Source organism: Heloderma suspectum, chromosome 4 (assembly GCF_057233095.1).
Source record: "Heloderma suspectum isolate Gila_16-S chromosome 4, 16-S_ref, whole genome shotgun sequence".
In the NCBI taxonomy this organism is placed as follows: domain Eukaryota; kingdom Metazoa; phylum Chordata; class Lepidosauria; order Squamata; family Helodermatidae; genus Heloderma; species Heloderma suspectum.
In genome coordinates, this window is record NC_139461.1 from 100,061,788 (window position 1) to 100,083,135 (window position 21,348).

General features: G+C 38.3%; 1 protein-coding gene across 4 annotated transcripts in view; it reads left to right on the forward strand.

Moving 5' to 3' along the window:
* The window catches only part of ATP9B (ATPase phospholipid transporting 9B), a 200,942-nt gene that overhangs the window by 22,427 nt on the left and 157,167 nt on the right, over positions 1–21,348 (forward strand). For 3 of the 4 annotated variants that reach the window (XM_084850042.1, XM_084850044.1, XM_084850040.1), the window contains 3 exons: positions 10,293–10,443; positions 13,991–14,104; positions 16,760–16,868. In XM_084850042.1, coding sequence (XP_084706168.1) covers positions 10,293–10,443; positions 13,991–14,104; positions 16,760–16,868 — 374 coding nt within the window. The remainder of the gene's footprint in view (positions 1–10,292; positions 10,444–13,990; positions 14,105–16,759; positions 16,869–21,348) is intronic. The other variant, XM_084850041.1, reaches the window with a different exon arrangement.

The window sequence follows — 21,348 nt, forward strand, 5'->3', positions numbered from 1 at the left end:
ATAACGTGCAAATCATAGTTAGTATTAACTTTAGTGCAGACCTAACACCACACCATGGCTATCTTCAAAAAAGGAGAGGGGGACAAACCCTCCAGCACACTTTTCTACCCAGTATGAGATAATACTCTTCTATACATAAGATAACCGACTCTTTTGTACAAAAGGCCATGCATCAATAAATTCATTAGTCTTTAAGGTGCCACAGTATTCTTTAGTAGGAAGAACATGCCACAGAGTTATTACATGCTGTAGTCATTACCTGTTTTCTTGGGCTTGGAAGAGCTGTAGGATGAGAGATCAGTTGCTAGCAGTCTTGATTCTAATACTTCCCAGGGGTGTATGTGTTATGTAATGAAAATAAGTTCACCATAGCTTTCAAACAATTATGTATATTTTAATTAAATTCTGAATCCTCAGTAAAATTCTCAAGTTTTATATGTATTAGTTTCCAGTTTTGAGACTGTAGCTAGGATAAAATTAAGGTTTAGATTTGATGCTGCTTACAGTTTAAGGAGAAAAAAGTTAAACTGATTTTCGAGTTTCCTTTAGTGGTTATTGAGATCATTTCATTACCATCAGTAGCTTTTTATGTACCTGCTTTATTCTAAGTAACTAGCTCTTGCTGCTGATCTTCTTAAAACAGTTTGCCAAAATATTCCCTTTCCTAGCATGTACCAGCCCTACAATTTTTCATTAGTTTAGAGATTAGAATGGGCGAAAATCCCATTTGCAGGCCTCATGCCTAACTTATTTTTTATGACCTGGAAAGAGAGATGGCAGTACCATTTCACTGATGCTCCCGAGAGCCTTAACACTAATTCACTAACAGTGGGTAATATCTGTAGTTGATTGATGTTGGTGAAAGGGGAAACGTAAATTCATTAACTGATGATAAGTTAACATTTCAGTTTTAAAGGTTAAAAAGTACATGTAACTGATGACTCTGGAGTGAATACAAGTTAGAATTATCTCCTGGTACTCTGCTGTCATTTGTAAACCTCTTGTGTTGAACTCTCATGCTTGACTTCAGCAGAGTCTCTTGAGTAAATTAGTCTTGTATTGTCAAGGGCTCTCTTATTTTAGACTTACATTAAATACACTTTTTCACAATAAAATCTGCTTCTCTCACTACTGCACCATATGTATATGTCTTCCTGTACACAGAATTGCAGGCAGGTTTTTATTTTATTTGTTTTATTTGCTGTTTCCCCATTCCAGTTTTCAAGTACTTGTATATAATCTGTTAATAGTTACCTTTCACTTTGAAAAAAAGACTATATAGAACTATTAAATAAGAAGACAATTGATGCATTTAGTTTCCATGTCTACTATCTAACCTAGTCTTCTCTGTTAACAGTAGTAAAATGGTATGATGAGAACAACCTAGAGTGAATGTATAGGATCTTAAAGTATGGGATTATACAAACTGTGCCAAGGACAACAGTAGCACAGTGCATTCCTTACACTCGAAGGATCCCTTGCTATCCACCAAAATGTTTGGGGGTCCCTTGGAAGTGGCTGCATGTCTTGTGGATGGAGGTGGTTGAGCCACCACATTAGAGTATGGACAATAGGGTTAACAGAAAATTTGTTAAAATGAACTGAAAACCCTGTATAGAATATACACCGTGCATGAGACTCCACTCTGCACAGCAAATAATTGTGCTCACTCACTCAAAGAGGGATCTTTATAATTGGTACCAGTGTTGGGAAGAACCCAGATGGGAGGCTGTGCAAAGCAGGATGGGTTAATTCTTTAACCACATGTTAACACTAGCCTTGTCTTCTGCAAAACTATCCTCCTGATCTTCGATATGTAGGAGAGTCAGAGCTTAACTATCCACTCTGTCAGGGTCTGGAAGTAGCACCCGAAAGCATATATAGCTCTGGCTCTGCTTCCCCCAGGGAATGGGACTCCAGCGTTAGGGAGGGCAATGGCTCTGAGAACAAAATGCATCATACGAATAAGTCTGTTGTATCATATTATTTCTGAAAGTAGCCAATTATATTGGAAAAATCAGCACAATTATTGGCAAAAATGGTTACAACGATTTCTTAACATCTCAGTAACGGAGCAGGTTGATTTGGCCATTGTTCTGTCCAGGTGTGTGAGGATTAAGCCTAGGCCCTCTGTTTTGGTTTTAGATTCTGATTCAGATTCGGAGACGAGTTAGAAGAAGCCCAGCAGAGACGGGGTGTGGGGGAAGACATTCCCCAAGACTCCTCAGGAGCTAGTGAAGGAACTTCCTGAGGGCTTTTTGAGAAGGGCTTATCGAGGAGGAGGGCCAGGCTCAGAGACCCTCTTCCCCCTCCCCATGGAACCCAGGCTCTGTTAGAGGGGGAGGCAGCTTCTGGATGATTGACAGATGCTAGAATCCGCCACTGATTTAAGCAGGTGAAGGAGAGGAGGAGGTGGGAGGCGTCCCACCAGATTGGCTGCCCATCAGAAATTGGGTCGGGAGGATCCTCCCTGGAGCTCAGGAAAAGCGAGCCGAGTATGGTGGGAAACCTGTCTGGAGTTGAAAGGCAACTCACTTGCTTTCAGTAGCTCTCTTACAAAAAGATTTACTTTGCAAATTAGGCCTAGAGGACAGCTCTAAGCTTTTGTAGTCGCTTGAGAGGTGAAGAAGTGGTATTAGCTGAATAAAGAGTCTGTGGACTGCACAGCGAGTCTCTGCTGCCTCATTACTCAGTGGGAGGGCTTAGCATCCGTGACAGCGTGCTCCTTTGCTCCCTCTGCCCTTGCTTTTGCCACCTCCTAAAATTTCCCCCTTGCAACATTCTGTAATTCTTTACCTACTGCTGGGAATGGCTGAAGATCACTATTACAGTTGTCAAGGAACCTTAAGCTCTGTGACTGCGTTGGAGCCAGTGATGTGGATCAGAAATTTTTCCAGTCTTTTGTTTTTCCACAGAAACTGTATGGTTCCATAGGTTCATTAATAAAAATAAATGTATGCCAATTGCAAATACAATATTAGGCAAGCTTGCCAGTTTCAAAGTTGCAATTAATGTTTTTCAGATGGTTATTCTTAGCAAGTATGTGAAAGAATACATATATGTCATTGAAATATATCTGTGTCTCAGTGTGAAATGGAATACATGCTATTGCCTTTAATTTTTTTTACATACGATATCATTTAAATCACAGTAAGTATGCTTCCATTTCCCCTCCTCAAACATTACAAGTCAAATACTTGTGGTGTATTGAGGTACTCTTTTAGCTTGGTTTACTAACTACAAATAAAATACACATGCTAAGTTAGATCTCTCTAACATAGAAAGTTAGGGCAGCTTGTGGCTCTCCAAATGTTTTGGCTTATGGATTCCATCAACTCTAGCCAGCATAGCTAATAGTGAGGAATTGTGAGAGTTGTAGGCCAAAACCCCACTCCTGTGTCTAGGGCATCAAAACATTTTCTGATGATGCAAACTGAATATTTCTTATGCAAGTGAACCCAATTTGCATTGGAAATTTCCCAATACAAATGGAAAATTTTCCAATGCAAATTAGCCTACTATCCATTGGAAAATTTTCAGAAAAACCCTGTCCCAGGTTGGAGCAGAAGCATGCAACACCTATATGCTCTAGAGAACAGACTGCAGTGAAGCCAACTTCTGCAAGCTGATCAAGAAGTTGGCTGCTAAGTGTCCTTTGTAAACTGGCATGTAAATCAAGTATCCAGTTTTTCTTACGAGAGGAGGACAAGATTTTTGAGTCTATGCTTTGCTAGTTCCATGTTCAGAAGTTACAGTCCATACATTCCTGGCCTCGAACAAGACATTGTTTGTCATCCATGATAAGGTTATTAATTATAGCTCATGAAAGAAAAACAACAACCCTTTTTAAAATTAGAGCAGGCCCAGTGGATTACACCAATATCTTCTAACACTAGCTAGATTGACTTGTATTTTTCCTCCTCCCTCCCAATCCCCTTTTCTTTTGAGTTGTGTCTTTAGATTGCAAGCCTGACGGCAGGGACTGTCTTATTTTTTATCTTCATAAGCCACACTGGAGCTTTTGGGCTGAAGGACAGGATAAAAATGCTATAAATAAATAGATAACAGATTATCTTCTGTCTACTTTTTTTGAAGAGGAATTTTCAGTATATATAACTTTGCCTTCTCTGCTTCCATAAAGAAGGGTGAAATTCTTGTGCCATACAATTTTATCCCTGACTATTTTTACTGAATTGACTTGTATCTCTTGAATTCAGTGCCAGGATCTCTTGTGTAAATTGATAGCATGATGCCCCTTTTATTTTTCCTCTCCACAGTAGCCTATTTCTGTTGTGAGCCTTGCACTACTTATTGTTCACAACAGTCTATCTAAACATGATATTCTGGACGTTTCATGTACTAAAATATAGAGACATGCAAGCATGTGTTTAAATGTAGATGGCATCACAAGATAGGACATCAAAAGGATAACAAGCTACAAAGATATTTTTGCTATATTTCAGATTTCCTCTAGAGTTTTAAAGCTATGGAACTGCTTGCATTTTAAAAATGTCAGTAGCATCAGTCTAAAATAAAAATATCTAAACTATTTTTTTCAAATATTTTAAATCTGAATACACATTGAACCACAAATGAGGAAACATGCAGTATGACTACATCCTTACAGTGTTAAAAGTATCATCAAAAGGACTCTCTGCCATGGGCATTTGAGCTGCAGCAGCCGTGTTGCTAAATGTTCTAACTATAATACCACTTTTTGTATAGAAACCTTGCTTTCTTCAAAATTGGCAAAATATTTTATGTTTATTTCAGTGATCTGTAATACAAGAATTTTCAGAAAAGTACATTCTTTATAACATAGTTTCATAACTCTTAAAGCCTGTGAAAATGGCAGCTAGTTTTAGCTGTAATTATTTCTCTTTTTAATTTACACAATACTTTTAGCTTGTGAAATTATAATGCACATAGATCAATACTCTGGAATTCTTTGGAATGGGCTGATTTCTTTCTCATGAGATTTGCATTCCAGTTCTTACAAGAAACAACAACAACACTTTGTCCCAGTGAAATGGTGGTGTTGAATTGCATTTCCATATGAAATGAAGTGGATATCAAATACTTGGATTAATTTGGCCTGTACACTTTCAATTAATCTGTAACACATTTTTTGTGCAGAAGCATGGGAAAATGCTGATCTTTTAAGAATGACATGACTATTGTGTTGCTTTAGACCTGAATATCAAAGCTACCTGTTGAGTATAATAATTACAGTATGTTTTCTTTAGAATTTAATAAGGAATAGCTTATCCTTGGAGCCGATATAGAGCTTTTATGTTATCTTATTTTAAATGAAAATCCTTAACTGTTTCCTTACAGTTAATCTTTACAACCAGTAGGAGCTGGAAAGTGTCGTTCCCCCCAATACACACACTTTTTGAAAGCTTTGCTTTTGACTTGGCAGAAGGCATTTCATATGTAAAATAGTAAGAACGTGTAGTAGATTTATTTCATAATTGGTGCTCTTTTAAAAGTGCATAAATGCCGCTAGGAATTTCTTTTTAGTTCTGTCTAGGCAAAGCAATGTCACCGTGGGCAGTATCCAATGCTGCCCATGTACCAATGGAACATACTGCTAGCATAACGGCAAGTAAGTGGTTCCTAAAGCAAATCCATGAATGAGCCAAAATGCTTGTTTCTGGACCAGGCAAGTCAGTGGAACTTGGAGACTGTAACTCTATCCTGTCTGGTTCCGGAAACTAGTGTTTCAGCTTGTTTCCAAGTTGCTTTAGCAGTGATTTAGGTTTTCTGGAAAATTTTGAATTGGAACATTTTCTGGAAAATTTTCCTATACAAATTAGGCTAATTTGCATAGGGTCTTTTGCATTGGAAAGTTTTCTGATGGCCTAGAGCATCCTTCCCCAACCTAGTGCCCTCCAGATGTGTTGGGCTACAACTCCCAGCATGTCCTAGCCAGCAGGGCTAGCTGGGGGCATGCTGGGAGTTGTAGTCCAACACATGTGGAGTGCACCAGGTTTTGAAAGCCTGCCCTGAGTGATCTAATTAGCATGTTCATTTGTATTTAGTAAACAACAAAGCTAAAAAAGGTCACCATGTTAATTTTTTTTTTGTCCAAGATACTACAAGTATTTGACCTGAAATATTTGTGGAAAAAATTAAGGCACACTTAACGTGATTTAAATGTTATATTATGTAGACATTTGGGTTGGAATACCTGTAAAAATGTAAAGACAGTAACATGTATTTCCCTTGCATTTAAAATGTAAGAAGAAGAAAAACAAAGTACCCAAAACTGTTGACACTAATTCAGCTTTCCCCAACCTGGTACCTTCCAGACGTATTCATATTCAACTCCCAGTCTCCCCAATCAGCATGGCTGGTCAGGGATGCTGGGAGTTATAGTATAACACATCTGGAGGGTATTGTGTTGGGGAAATGCTGCACTAATTTAACAATTCAAAGAACTGTGCATGGTATGCTAACAACCACTCATCTATTTCAACAGAGTTCAGCTCTTTTCCAGTATGGTTGTTGGGGCAACTTCAGTTTTTCTGACCCTACTTATTAGTTCCATTTTACCCTGAGATGTATTTCAGTACACATATGTATTCTCTCACATACATGCTAATCACCTGAAAAACATTAATTCCATCTGAAACTTCCAAGCTTGCCTAATGAACTTTTGAAACAGAAAATTTGCCATGAGAAAAAAGCACTGGAAAATTTTCCAGCACATATACTGTGCTTTAGGAAGCTGTGGTGGTTGGTCTCACGGGCACAAAAGGATGAGCAGAGGTGCATGAGCAGCGTTGGATACTGCCCTATATACTGATGGGTTTTATAAAAAGAATAAAGAGTTAAACTTTAACAGGAGGAGCGGTAGAGCTGATCTTCACCTCCACACTCCTCCCACTCTGCATTCTGGCTAGTTGGGCTTTTTCGCCGGTCTAGCTGGGGCGTGTCAGAGAAGGAGGGAAGGAGGCTGGATAGGCCTTGGGATACATTGTATCCCGGCTTCCCCAGTCTCTTCCCCTCCCTGCCCACCAGCACACTCCTTTTACCCCCACTCCAAGGCACCAGCACGATTCTCTCTGGCTGCAAGGGATAGTGGGAGTGGGCAGGGAGACCGGATTCCTGGATCTTCAACCTCCAATCCAGGAATCCGAATTATCCTATGGCCCCTATGGGCCAGAGGATTGCTCCCTTAATTAAACTGGAACATTTATATGTATGCATGAAACAACGAGATAACTAACTAGTAAAACAGAAAATAAAACAACCCTTCTCCCTTGAACTCTTTGTTAAAGTGGGTAGGTCCTTATATCTTTTCTATAATAAAAGTTGTAAATTAAAGTTCTCCAGTGGCTACATAAATTAAAATGGTATGATTTTATAAAAGCTTTTTTTTTCCAGTGAGACCAGTCACTAAAGGATACTCAATTAATATATTGCATGTGTGTGAACAGAAGTATTGGTTGTACCCCAAATGTTTAGCCTCTGTATTTGGGTATCAGATGAAAGTTATACCCAATGTTGTGCAAGCACACTTCTACACATGCAACAGAACTTTCCCATTCTATCCTCTCCCTGTACAACCCTAAAATCTTTACTGGAGGGCACCCAACCCTCCCGAGCTCTAGGGAGTGGGGGAATCTGTTCTGCTGGTAGGTGTATCATTCCTTTGGTGGTTGAACACAATTGGATGTTGTCCATAGTTCCCTCCTGTCTAGATTGACCCCAAGTGGCATTTGTGTCTCGTTTTATGCCCTGTCCGTGATCATATTTTGAATAAGCATGATGCTAACTAAACAAACTAGAAGTCCGAACCCATCAGAAATTCACTCTTCATACCTACAAGATTTATTTTCATCTTAGAGGCTTGATCTTTGAGCAATAGATCTCATAAGCATCTTGTATTATCAATAGTTGTGTAAAGATTTTATTCCTAAATGCATTTTTAATCCTAGATTCTTACTTCAACATGTTTTCTCTAAATGCAATTCTGTATACTATGACTTGTACAGACAAGGCTTTCTTAATGCACCGTTAAGCAAGACAAAGACACATCATGGCAAAAGGGACACAACAACATCTCCATACAAACTGATAGGGATTTCTGTTTTAGATATCCGAGTCTTGAAAGTATTGAATCCCATTTGCTTGCAACAAATACTTCAAAATGGAATTGTCAAAATCTATAATTATTTCCATCAGTGAAACCTCATTGCATCTGAGGGCTTAAAGTATGCTTAACTCTAGATGCCAATCAGTCCTTTATCAGAGGCATCAAAACTGTTTAGCAGTGCCAAACTTTGTTCAAATATCTGTAATTTGTTTGCTAAGCTGATGAAGGTTTTGGCACCTGCCTAAGAGGGGAGGGAATAGTTGTTGCATGATTCAGCTTTCCAATGCGAATGACTCTTCACTCAAACTATTGTTTTGTAATCTAAAGTATACAGAGATGTTGAAATACTTTAATAGATGTAGATATTGTATCATTAAGAATTACATTTATCAGGCAAAGTTCAATAAATAATCGATACATTACAAGCCTATATGCTGGACTGAAGCCAAATGGAGTTTTTATCTATATAATATGGATTATGAATTCTAGGGCAGCTTTTCCAAGCATCTGGGTACAATGTTTTGACTCGTGGTGGTTTTCTTTTTAAAAATTAAGAATTATACCTTGTCCATCACAATATTGAAGGTAGCTATTAAGGCTGAGCAACTGCCTTGGATGTGGTACAAATCAGAAGCGATTAGCCCTTGCTTTGGCGATATTTGGACTGCTTCCAAAACAAGGTAACTCTGGTCTGAAGCTGGCAGGTCCCAAAGCATTGAACTTGCTTTGGAGGGTGTGTTTTGTCCCAGTTTGATACACTTTTGGACGTACCAAAATCAGTTTGATACACTTTTGGTACGTACCAAGGTCTTCATAAATGAAAATTGCCAAAGAGGGAGGAAGTAGAAGAGAGGTATCATTTTGGGACTAACAGCTCTAGCTTACAATTGGGGAATGACTCTGGAGAGCCCTAGTAACCAGTGTTTTGGGGAGAGATGTTGAAAAAAACATATTGGAACCTGTTTCTGTCAGTTCTCTGTTCTTTCTAAGTTTTGTGTCATCTGTTAGGAACTGTAATGGCCAGGGAGTGTCTAAAGAGTTTGTGGAGTGGGTGTATTTTTGCTTGTGTGACCTTTCTTTGCTGTTTTAACTTGTTAATATGGAATCTTATCTGTGGTCTTAGTTATTAGGTTATCCACTTCCCTAGTTGCAGTTCATCCAGTTCTGCCCCAAAATGAAAAGTTCCCAGTGTGTTGGTTTTCCTGTTCTAATCAATATGGAAGTCAACTGGGGCTTCGGAAAATGCTGAAGTGAGGCTCCACCTCAGAACTGGACCACAGTGCAATGTTAGTCCAAACCTCTGAACACCAGCTATCTAAGATAGTAAAGAGGGTTCCTAACCAAATAATAACATATTTTTGATATACACAGTTATCTGGCCACAGGATTGAGATAATAAATAAATGTATTATGGTTTTAAGCATATATACACATTTTATCAGCACATTAATCAACTAATTGACTGAATTTTCTCTAATCTAATGATAGCCTTAGTTTTTAATTGTAAAAGATGAATGCATACACACATGTGACACCTTTAAAAAAGAGCAATAGTGTAGTCCAAGACCATCTCCCGTCACCCCCGCCCCCGGCTAAACAAGAGGCCATGCCCTGCTATTTCAGGATCACTGTTGTATTTCTTTAAAAAGAAGAAGAATTGAACTGGATGTTCTTCCCCTTCCTGGCTGAAGTGCTAATGACGAGGATCCAAAAGGCCACATGCACCCAAGAGGTTTTTTAACCTCTCACTTCTGGCAGCAGTCTTCTACGTTCTAAAAAGCTGTCATAAAAGGTTGGGAACCCTTTGGAGCCTATATGAGGTGCAGTGGGACAAAGAAAAATAGTGCCACATATATCCCTTGCTACCTTTTTCCAGGCTTTTTTGTCAGCCTGGTACCATGCATTGATGTAGGAAGATGCTCCAGCAAGATGTATAGTCTTGTGTACAAGCCTTGTGCATATTTACCAAAAACCTAGGCAATTAGTTCAGTTTTTAGCTTGAATTATAATAAGTATACTTGTAGAACCATTCATTTCATTTTAGCAAGGTGAGTGTAATACACTGTATCTGATGAACTGGACTCTAGTCCATGAAAGCATATGACGTAAGAAATGCGTAAGTCTTTAAGATGCCACAAGACTCTTCGTTGTTTTGAAAATAAAAGGCTTCCTTTAATTTTCCTTGCAGTTGCTGTGATTGGCTCATAAACATTTGCCGGAGAAAAAAAGAACTCAAAGCACGCACAGTATGGCTTGGCTGTCCTGAAAAATGTGAAGAAAAGTATCCAAGAAACGCTATAAAAAATCAAAAATACAATATCTTTACATTTATACCTGGGGTAAGGCTACTAATGATTCCTTAAAGGTGGGCTTAGTTTATGTCTTTTATAAATTGTCTGTCTTACAGCATTTTAAAACAAATCTTCTGAATTTCTAACTGCAGTCATTTCATGTTTTCTTGAAGTTTCAGACATTCCTCTTTTTGTAGCAGTTTCCCACTGAGAAATTTCCTTTGTAGTTAGAGCAAGAAAGAGTTAATTGGAAGCCAGGTGGGATCAGGGTTGGCAGCCTCCGAAGTACTCAGAACAGTGTTCCACATTTGAAAAATACCATTTTTTTCAGGATGAATAAAGAATAGCAGATTATATTAATCAGTAGAAACTATTTTTGGTATACCTGGGTGATTACAGTAAATTCAACAACAAGATTCTTGAAAAACAATGACAGACTTTTATTGTGTGTTTGGAACAAAATATCAACAAGAAAAAATGTCTGAGAATAAATATTGTTAATCCTGTGAAGAATATAAAACACGATCCAGCCAAAGTCATGCATTTTTAAGGTCCACTGACTTCAGTGGGGCAGATAAGCATGTGCTTAAATCTTCCATTGAAGACAATGTTCTTAATTTAACGGGATCATGTTAATAAATATTTTGTATCTGGAATATAAACATGTAAAATGACCTCTCAATAAACTGTATGTCAAGTTTTAGAGCTATACAAACTTGATTTTAAATCGTTGGCCTTGCTGGAGGCACGCACACTTTCAGGAAGCATAAATGTAGAAAAATATATTTTAATGAATTTTCCAAAGTACAGATTTCTGTTTAAAACATAAAAGTTGGAACATGAAAAAGTATGCACTGAGAATATTTCATATGCTGCCTTTTCTATTTGAGCAAAGCTGTGACTGGCATATATGGATGTTATTTGGTATTCTAGAACAAAAATGTAGAGCTTATAAAGCAGCCCTAAAAGACTTAAAATTCATATACATACTCATTTGGAGGATTGTTCATAGGGGTTCATATTGCCTTTTTATACTTTTAAAACTTTTATTATCAGAGTAGCACAGAATTATGTGTAAATCATCCCCCATTTTTCTTTTCTTTTTTTAACCTATCCTTTTTTCTTTCTTTTTTTTTAGCATTTCAGATCTCTGTGTAGAACATGTTCCTCACAGAGCATTGACTTTAAATGCAGAATAAATGGTTAGGAAGTTAATTCTCTAGTACGGCTAGTGGTACAGATTACAAGAAAGCACATAAATGTAGTAATTGTTTTTATGTAAGAAATGTTTATATGGTGTTGGCTATTATGTGTGTTATAGACATATAAGAAAACCCCTTATTAACTAAATCCAGTTTAAAATAATACTGTGTCTCTTCAGATTTTCTTTTGGCTTATTACGGTCTTCAAGATGCAGAATTCTTTTCACGGCTAACAATAATAATTTGTTGTAATACATTTTGTGCAAATCACAAAAGGACACAGTTTGGCTTTTTTTTTTGTTCCTTGACTAATTTCAGCAAATTCTATTATGACTTTAGCATTGATTCTTTGGATAGCCAGCCTTGTTACTTTCTAATTTAATATTTAACTGAAAGTAACTGTTGAGGGAGAGGTGTTTCAATGAGTATGAAATAAACAGGCCATTATATACTGTGCCTTTTACCATAGTAATAAATTGTCTTGTTGTTTTTTTGTTGACAAGAATGCTGCGTCTTTCAAATCTTAATTTCAGTAAGAATGCAGATTTTGTAATTGTTATGCAGTGGTTTTCTCTTCACCCTACACTACCCCTACTCACCAATACTATTCAGCTAGCTGGCACATGCATGGATATTTCTCGTAACCCCCCCTTTAATTAAAAAGACAAAAAAGTAAGTCTGTAATGTGTAAAGTGTTTTGCTTTTGAAGCTGTTAATGTCAACTGTTTTCATGCAGACAAATATTTTCATCTTCATTGCATGAAACCAGCATTTTCTCTATTTACACTGAGCTTTTCCAAAGTATACATTTAGCATTGATTACTATAGTTAAATGCACAATGTGTATTTCAGAGGTTTAGGCAGAGTCCTGATGCCTGCAAAGATCAGTCATGATTTGTGAACACCTGTTGGCATAGCATAGTCCAGATGCATTATTAGTCTTGGAATATTTTTTCTTAAACTTTTCCTTAGGAAATGGAGTAGTTTGAAAGCGTTTTGTAATTGCACAGTTGGAATCCTATTCTGGCTTTAGTATGAATACCAATTACTGAGCTATTAATTGATGCTAACTGGGATTTTAAATTAATTAGTGGTGAGGGAGAAAATATTGTTACCCTGCTGAGATTAATTTATATGAGAATTTAAACATTCTAGAAGAAAATAATCATGTTTCATTGTAAATATAAACACAGTATTACTGCAGCATAGCTCTTACCATTTGTACATATGTTTGTAAATCAGTAATAACTGCTAAACCAATTTGAATTTCCTTGTATTGAAATTTCCATAATATGTTGGCTTGTCTGGAGCTTATGTTTGATGGTATTGTGTTTGCATCCCACCCACCTGCAGACTTGGGTAACATTCTTTATTTACATAATAAAAATGGAAATGTATTTAAAATAAAATCAATTACAGAATTAACATTTTTTTCCTTCTGGAGAGTAGGCAGGGATAACAGCAGAATAGTGTGACAAGCTATACTATGCTGTTTTATAGTACAATAAATCCAATAGAACTATTTTGTGTTACTTTTATTATTTGCATACTTTCCCCCCTTATAACTGCATTCATTTTGTTTCAAAGAGAATGTGTTTTTCTCCCTATATTCATTACATTTGTTAATCAATAGACAATATTAGACAATACTGGGGTGTTTTATGTCACATTGAGTATTGAATACTGGCTAGATATGAGCTGTGTGCTAGAAAGACATTCAGCTCACATCTCACCTCTTCCATGAATTTAGGTGATATTAGCCAAGCTACTGTTTTCTCAACTCAGCTGTCTGTCTGTAATCTGGAGTTAATACTGACCTAGGTTATATGTTTGTTGTAAGGATTATTAAAATAATGTATTTCAGTATTGTGAACACACTGAAGTGCTATATGAATGTTAGGTACTATTATTATTCCTAGATTGTGGATGAACTTCAGAGTAAATATTCAAGTTACTACTGTTACTTGCGGGGGGGGGGGGCAGTATCCAATACTGCTGCTGTGCTCCTGCTGTTTCTGTTTTGCCAGCAGGCTCCACTGCTAGTACAACAGGAAGTTCGTGCTTCCTAAAGCAACAGGGGATAGGTCAATGGAGCTTCCTTCTGACCTGCCTCATTTCTTAAATGAGTGTTTTTATTTGCTTCAGGATCTGCTAAGCTTTCTACTGCCAGTAGTGGATCCTGCTAATGTTCAGGCAGTGTCGGATACTGCCCTTTGAATTAGAAGAAATTGTTCAAGTCATGTAGAAAGAAGAACTGTTGATCATATCTGAAAAATTAAGCAACAATTCTTACGTAGTTTTGATTAAAGTTGCTGTTACATAAAAATGTCTGTATAATGGAGATGATGTTGAAAGCACCATTTTCTGGTTTTTCTTTTTTCTTTTACTTTTAGGTTTTATATGAACAATTCAAGTTTTTCTTGAATCTTTATTTTCTCGTTGTCTCCTGCTCACAGTTTGTACCAGCGCTGAAAATAGGCTACCTCTACACCTATTGGGCTCCTCTGGTAAACAAAAATGCTATAAAACTTTATTTTAAGTATATGAAATTGTGTGCACTTGACAGAGGCTCAAGATGGAACTTTTTTGTTTGTTTCTTAATGTTTAAGAGATCAGGAGCATCCATCAGACTTCCATTTTCTTCCCTTTCTCTCCGGAATTCCTTCCTCCCTTCCCTTTTCAGAGCTTACAATGGCTAGTGCTGTGTCTGCATTGAGCTGAATGCAAACCATATAGCTGGCTTTGAGCCACAGCTTGGAACCTTAGCATTCAGCTTAATGCAGGTATAACTCTTAACACATGAAACACATGATCCTCAGGGGAAAGGAGGAGGGGAGGAGCCTGTGCAATGCAGGGGCACTCCTGATCTCTTAATTACAATTAACATATCAGGACATGTTAGTCTGAACTGAGTCAGAATAACAGAAATGTAGCTTTGTTACTAAATCAGGATGGGCACCTTGTGGCTTTCCAGATGCTTTGGCCTACAAAAACTTCTGTTTTCCCTTAGCCAGCATAGCCAAAGGTGAAGGATGGTGGGAGTTCTAGACCAAAACATCTAGAGGGCCAAAAGTTGCTCAGCTCTGTACTAAATGGGCATATGTGCAAAAGATATAAATAAGCACCTCTTGGTCTTTTGTAAAATATTATACATTACCTAGCATTTTTTAAAGTAACATTGCATGTTTCTACAGTCAAACAGTTTTGGAATTCTCCTCCTCCTTATGCTTCAGAAGCAGTTCAGGTCCCCTGTTTAAAAATAAAGCATCTATTAGCAATATTTTTCAATTTAATCTGCTAACTATCTGAATATCATAGCTGTTGATTTTAAGTCTACTATTCTTTACATGAGAGCAAAGCAGAGTCTGAAGGTTCTTTTGTCCTGCATTATCAGTTGTCCTACAGTATCAGTTGGGGTCCTCTCCATCACAACATCAAAGCAACCAAGCCAACTCACTGCCCTCAACAAATGGTGTATGCTGAATATGGAAGCAAACTATAGATAGCAAAGCCTCCCTCAAGAACATCCAGTTTGGGAAGCTGGCAAGAAGTATCCAGGTTCCCAAGCCTTCACAGAGTTGTCACTTAGTTGGGATGGTCTTTTGGATTCACAAGGCTAACAAAGAACCCCTTGTTTAGTTTAAAACAAAAACAAAAGAACTAGTATATACTGTGGTGAAAAACAACAACAAAATAAGTGTAGGTCTACTTCTGAATTCCCTGGAGCCACTTTATCCTTCTGACTGTCCTAGTGACTATAACTGTGTTTTGCTGCACAACCTGTCTTTTTTAGTCATAAAATGGTTGGTTTCAGTTATAAAAATGGCACCATCCATCAGTAAGTAGTTCCAAGTATGGAGCATATGTTATTGTGGATGCCAGGAGATTACATATACAATCCAAAATTGAAATGGTAACATTTACCTCTTTCCTCCCCTTAAAAGGGAAACTAGGCAAACTTTTATACCAACCCTTGATTAAAATTCAACTAGGATCACTAGGATACAGATAAAATTGCTGCAAGGACTACACCTGGCACATTCGCCACCAGTTGGCTATCCCTGATCTAGCATATGCAGCTGAGGAAACAGATGTCCCAACATATTTATTTGGCAGTAAGTGCCATTAATTTCATGAAACTTATTTCTGTGTGAGGGATTGTGGGAGGTATCTTTAACCAGAGTTAGATTGCCTGTCTTAAGGCCAAAAGGAAAAGCTATTTCGGAAATTAACAGTTCTCTTATTACTTCTCAACCTTTCTTTAAACACAAATATACATGATAATTCTCATCATGCCTCTCACTTTCACATCTTTGAGACCATAGGACAGTTCAGAAGTTTTATCAAAAATGATGGTTTAGCATTTATGGGCCTGAGCCTTAGGCTTATATATTCCCTCCTTTCCTGGTTTGAGGCAAACAGTTGTTTGTCATTTCACCTGAACTTTGGTTTGTGCTTGCTCTCCAAATGTCATTTGGAAACTTGGGATAGGAGAGAAAGTAGTTTCGTTTGCGTTTTAATATAAACCAGCCAAATCTAGGTTTCCTGAACTGACTGGCAAACTGGAACACAATTATCCTTTGGATTTTGCACTTCTCCAAATTTTGCAATGCAGTTCTCTGATCATAAATTGCATACAAAAATGCATACATTAGGGGAAATTGTGGACAAAAAGGCATATATTAGGGGAAGCTGCTTCCAAAAATGTGTATATTAGAACAAATTGCTTACAAATATGTGTAAATTAGGAGAAATGTGCACAAATGACAGTGCACTGGTCTGAAGGTCCTGCCAGGCTTTTTCTGATAATGGAAAACTCTAGTTTGATGTTGCATTTGAATCATCCCATTGCCTTAGATATGACTCAATCTAGGAATTAATATTTTCGGATATGATGTTTTATTCTTATGATGAGATCCTGTGAAATAGTTTTATCATATCTGTTTTGGAAATATTTGTAGGAATTATCGTCTGTATCTCAATCTCAAGTGTTCTAGAATAACCATGACATTGGAGAATGAGAAGAAAAACAAAAAACCCTAAAACTGTCCTCCTAAAATGAAAAATATAAGCACATACTTTTCTCATCTACTGTTAAATCTTCTGTGTATTTTAATAGAAATATTTTCCATTTTGGGAAATGTTTGTTATATTTTAAACAGGGATTTGTTTTGGCTGTCACAGTGCTGCGGGAAGCAGTTGATGAATTTCGTCGTTACCAGCGAGACAAGGAAATGAACTCTCAGTTATATAGCAAGCTTACAATACGAGGTTGGCAATCTTTTTTCATATGAATCATGCATAGCATTCATATACTCTATCTAGTCTGTGCGAATTACAAACTGTTTAAATCAGAAGTGCAGAACTTGTGACCCACCAAGCCATACATAGCCCAGTAGCCATATATGGTACCCTGGCTGATGCTTGACATTTCTTGGGTTTGCAGTCCCTGGCAGGAAGCAAAAAGCCTGTTTATTAAACACCTGGAAAGTTACCATACATGGTTGGTGGGCTGCATTCATTGTGCTAGGTCACTAGTCGCTCAGGCTTGGTAGACATTAACCAAAGGGAGCAAACAGAATTCTGTAGAACTGAAGAACATAATATGTTAACTACTGTCAAATAAGGCATAAGAAATTGAGTAAATCACAAAATACTTTCTGAAGGGTTGTTTAATAGTAAAACGTACACCCCAAATTTCTCTAAAGATTTCTGTACAAAGTTCTTTAAAATTTTTACTACCTGAAAGTGAAGGTCTTTGAAAGTGAAATGAAACAACAAATGAATAAATACTGAAGCTGCAAAAAACCCACAGAACAATTCAACGTCCTCTGCCTCTTTCAGTCACTTTTGAGATGTGTACTTCAAGAAACTATGGGAACTTAATCAGAAACAATTACAATTTGATATTCCTTTATAATCAAGTCTACTGGTTGAAATAATCTTTTGAAAAAAAATGAGTAAAGTATTCTTTAAAACAAAAATCTTGATTTACTCCTAAAAAATATGCCAGGTTTGACTGAGAAGATTAATAAGGCTTTCTACATTATTTGTAATTTTGGATCAGGTACTAAACAAGGGGGAGTATCCAACAGCGTGCTGCACCCCTGCCAATTCCATTGTCCTCCTACCAATTCCACTCCATGAGCAAGACACACCACTTGCGCAACGGAGATTTAGTGCTTCCAGAAGCAACCGGAAACAAACAGAAACACTCCTTTCTGAAATGGGACAGGTTAGCAGAGCTGACATAAGGGAGCTCCACTGAACTGTCCTGATCCAGAAATGAGCATTCCACTCACTTTGGGGCTTCCTGAAGGAAGTGTTAAATCTCCATTGCACAAGCAGTGAGTCCTGCTTGTGCAACAGATTCAGCAGGAGAGGACAGTTGCGTAACAGCCCCATTGGATGTTTCCTACGAAGGCCTCTGAGTGGGACATACAAACAGATTTGGCTACATGATGGCACTTCTGAGACCAGACAAAGCTGATTTGTTGCACTCTAAAATAGCCTGCAGTGGAAAGAGAACACTGGAGCAATTGGGCTGCAGCGCAGTAAGACAGAGCATCCCCCTGATCTTTTTCACCAACTTCGAAGTTCTCTCCCCTCCCCCGCCCCCAAATATTATTGAAAGGGGAAGAATTTTTTCAGTGGATGAAAATTTGCAAAACATTCCTCCCCACCCTATCTCCAGTTTTGGGCCGGGACAGCCCTGCCCTCATGAATAGCAAACCTATGTATTTTATTGTTATCTATGCACCTGCTTCAAAGCATAGATTTCCACATGTTCAGTTCTCACACAAGAAACCTTATACTAGCTTCTTCTGTAAATGTATACATATATAGGGAAAGCTACACTAGATCTGACTACTTCTGACCTGCTAAACCAAACATAGCCCAGCAAAATGAGGCACAGTTAAACCTCCTGTTTTATTTTCCTGTATGGTTAAGACTTACTGGGGAGGGGTGGGAGGTGAGGAGTTGTAAAAGCACCTGGCTGATCACAGTGTGTGGCTGATGGGTTGCATTTGACATGATGAAGCACAACTCTTGCAAGTTTGCCCTAGACATTTATAAAATAAAATGTCTGGAAAAGCAAAAGACTTACATTAAATACAGTATAAATTGCTCAGTCATTCACACTCTAGCTCTTTCTTTCATATAAGTGTGAAAGAGAGGAGCTTTTTAAAAGTGTGTCCCATGCAGCTCTGTTGAAGAGAGCTAATGATGCGTTTGAATATGATGGAATATTTCCATCATATGGCCCCTCCCTATTGAGGAAGGCCCATAACTCCAGTGAAAGAGTGCATACTTTGTATGCAGCCTTCCCCTTCCCTTTGTGAAAGGGTGCAGCACTGTCAGTGAGAACAGGAAATGTGCCCCCCTTGACAAAGCAAGCGGGCCAACACTCTCTCACTCCAGTCTAGTTGGGGCAAAATGTGGATGGAGAACAGTGGCTGCAAACAAGTACAGAGGGGTGAAAAGGCAGGAGTGCTTGAAAACATTGTCCTGAAATGGCAATTTTCATAGAGAAAATCTAAAAATTTAGTGAAGCATTACAAAGAAAGATCATGCCTTAGTTCTTAAAGGTAATGTCATGTCTTCATGTTCAATAGTCCTCTACTTATACCATCATTGAAGTGTAAGCTTTTCTTCATTCCTTCCCCAGACACTTGCTGGGTTTTCTCCCACACCAAACACCTCCCCTACAACAGCACTTCCAATTAAACCTTACCAAGTAGTTCTTCTGAACTAAGCAAGTGCATTGCTGTATAATTCAATAGTTCCACCTTGTAATAGCCTTTTCCAATTCCTAGCTTATGTTCTTTCAGTGGAGGAGGAAGGTGGGGCAAGCATAGGTCAGCTTACAGCATTAAGTACTCACAATAAAATACAGAAAAAAAAGATAAAACAATAAAAACAATGCATTGTATTATTTTTATTTAAAGTGTTTTTATCATGCTCCTCAGCCAAAAAACAAGCTCTTGAACAGCTTACATTCAATCACTAAATAAGACAAGACAATCTCTGCCTGCTGGCCTACAATCTAAAAAAGATGACACACAAGGAAAAAGGAATGGGATTTGTTTCTGCCAGTCAGACCTCAGACAAATACGGAACCCTGTTTTGAAGCAGTTCCTCAGCCTGATATCAGTGCATGGGAAGCTTGTATGCGGGAAGGTGCTTCTTCAGTTTCTCTTTAATTTGAAATATCAAAGTTTCCCCATAAATTGTTAGTAGTATTAGCTTATTTCAATTTTGGAATCTTGAACACCTTTGCTACAATAACATATTGATACGCCCCTGTGGTTATACTTTTTGTGAATGTAAAATTTAACAGTTGTCACAATTCCTGACATTTTTTGTCTGAGAGCAACTTGTTCTTTGTTTTTCTTTTAATACCTGGTTGGTTTCTGAACAGCCACAAAGTCTGCTTTCTCTGTGCTCCTGTTCTGACATTTCTGTTGTTCAGTTGTTGTTGTTGTTCAGTCGTTCAGTCGTGTCCGACTCTTCGTGACCCCATGGACCATAGCACGCCAGGCCTTCCTGTCCTCCGCTCTCTCCCGGAGCGTGCTCAAGTTCATATTCATTGCATCCGTGATGCTATCTAGCCATCTCATCCTCTGCCGTCCCCTTCTCCTTTTGCCTTCAATCTTTCCCAGCATCAGGGTCTTTTCCAGGGAGTTTTCTCTTCGCATTAGGTGGCCAAAATATTGGAGCTTCAGCTTCATTATCTGTCCTTCCAATGAGCACTCAGGGTTGATTTCCTTTAGGTTGGACTGATTTGACCTCCTTGCAGTCCAGGGGACTCGTAAGAGTCTTCTCCAGCACCACAGTTCGAAAGCATCAATTCTTCGGCGCTCAGCCTTCCTTATAGTCCAGCTCTCACAGCCATACATTACTACTGGGAAAACCATAGCTTTGATTAGACGGACCTTTGTCGGCAAGGTGATGTCTCTGCTTCTTACTATGCTGTCTAGGTTGGCCATAGCTTTCCTCCCAAGGAGCAAGTGTCTTTTAATTTCATGGCTACAGTCACCGTCTGCGGTGATCTTGGAGCCCAAGAAAGTAAAATCTGTCACTGCTTCCATTTCTTCCCCTTCTATATGCCAGGAAGTGATGGGGCCAGATGCCATGATCTTAGTTTTTTTAATGTTGAGTTTCAAACCAGCTTTTGCACTCTCCTCTTTCACCCTCAACAAAAGGCTCTTTAGATCCTCTTCGCTTTCTGCCATTAGGGTGGTATCGTCTGCATATCGGAGGTTGTTGATAATTCTCCCAGCAATCTTAATTCTGACCTCTGATTCATCCAACCCAGCATTTCTCATGATGTACTCTGCATATAAGTTAAATAAGCAGGGTGACAATATGCAGCCTTGTCGTACTCCTTTGCCAATTTTGAACCAATCGGTTGTTCCATGTCTGGTTCTTACTGTTGCTTCTTGACCCTCGTACAGGTTTCTCAGGAGACAGGTAAGGTGGTCTGGTACTCCCATCACTTTAAGAATTTGCCACAATTTGTTGTGATCCACACAATCAAAGGCTTTAGCGTAGTCAATGAAGCAGAAATAGACGTTTTTCTGGAATTCTCTTGCTTTCTCCATGATGCAGCGAATGTTGGCGATTTGATCTCTAGTTCCTCTGCCTCTTCGAAACCCAGCTTGTACTTCCGGTAGTTCTCGGTTCGCATACTGTTGAAGCCTAGCTTGTAGGATTTTGAGCATCACCTTGCTGGCATGTGAAATGAGCG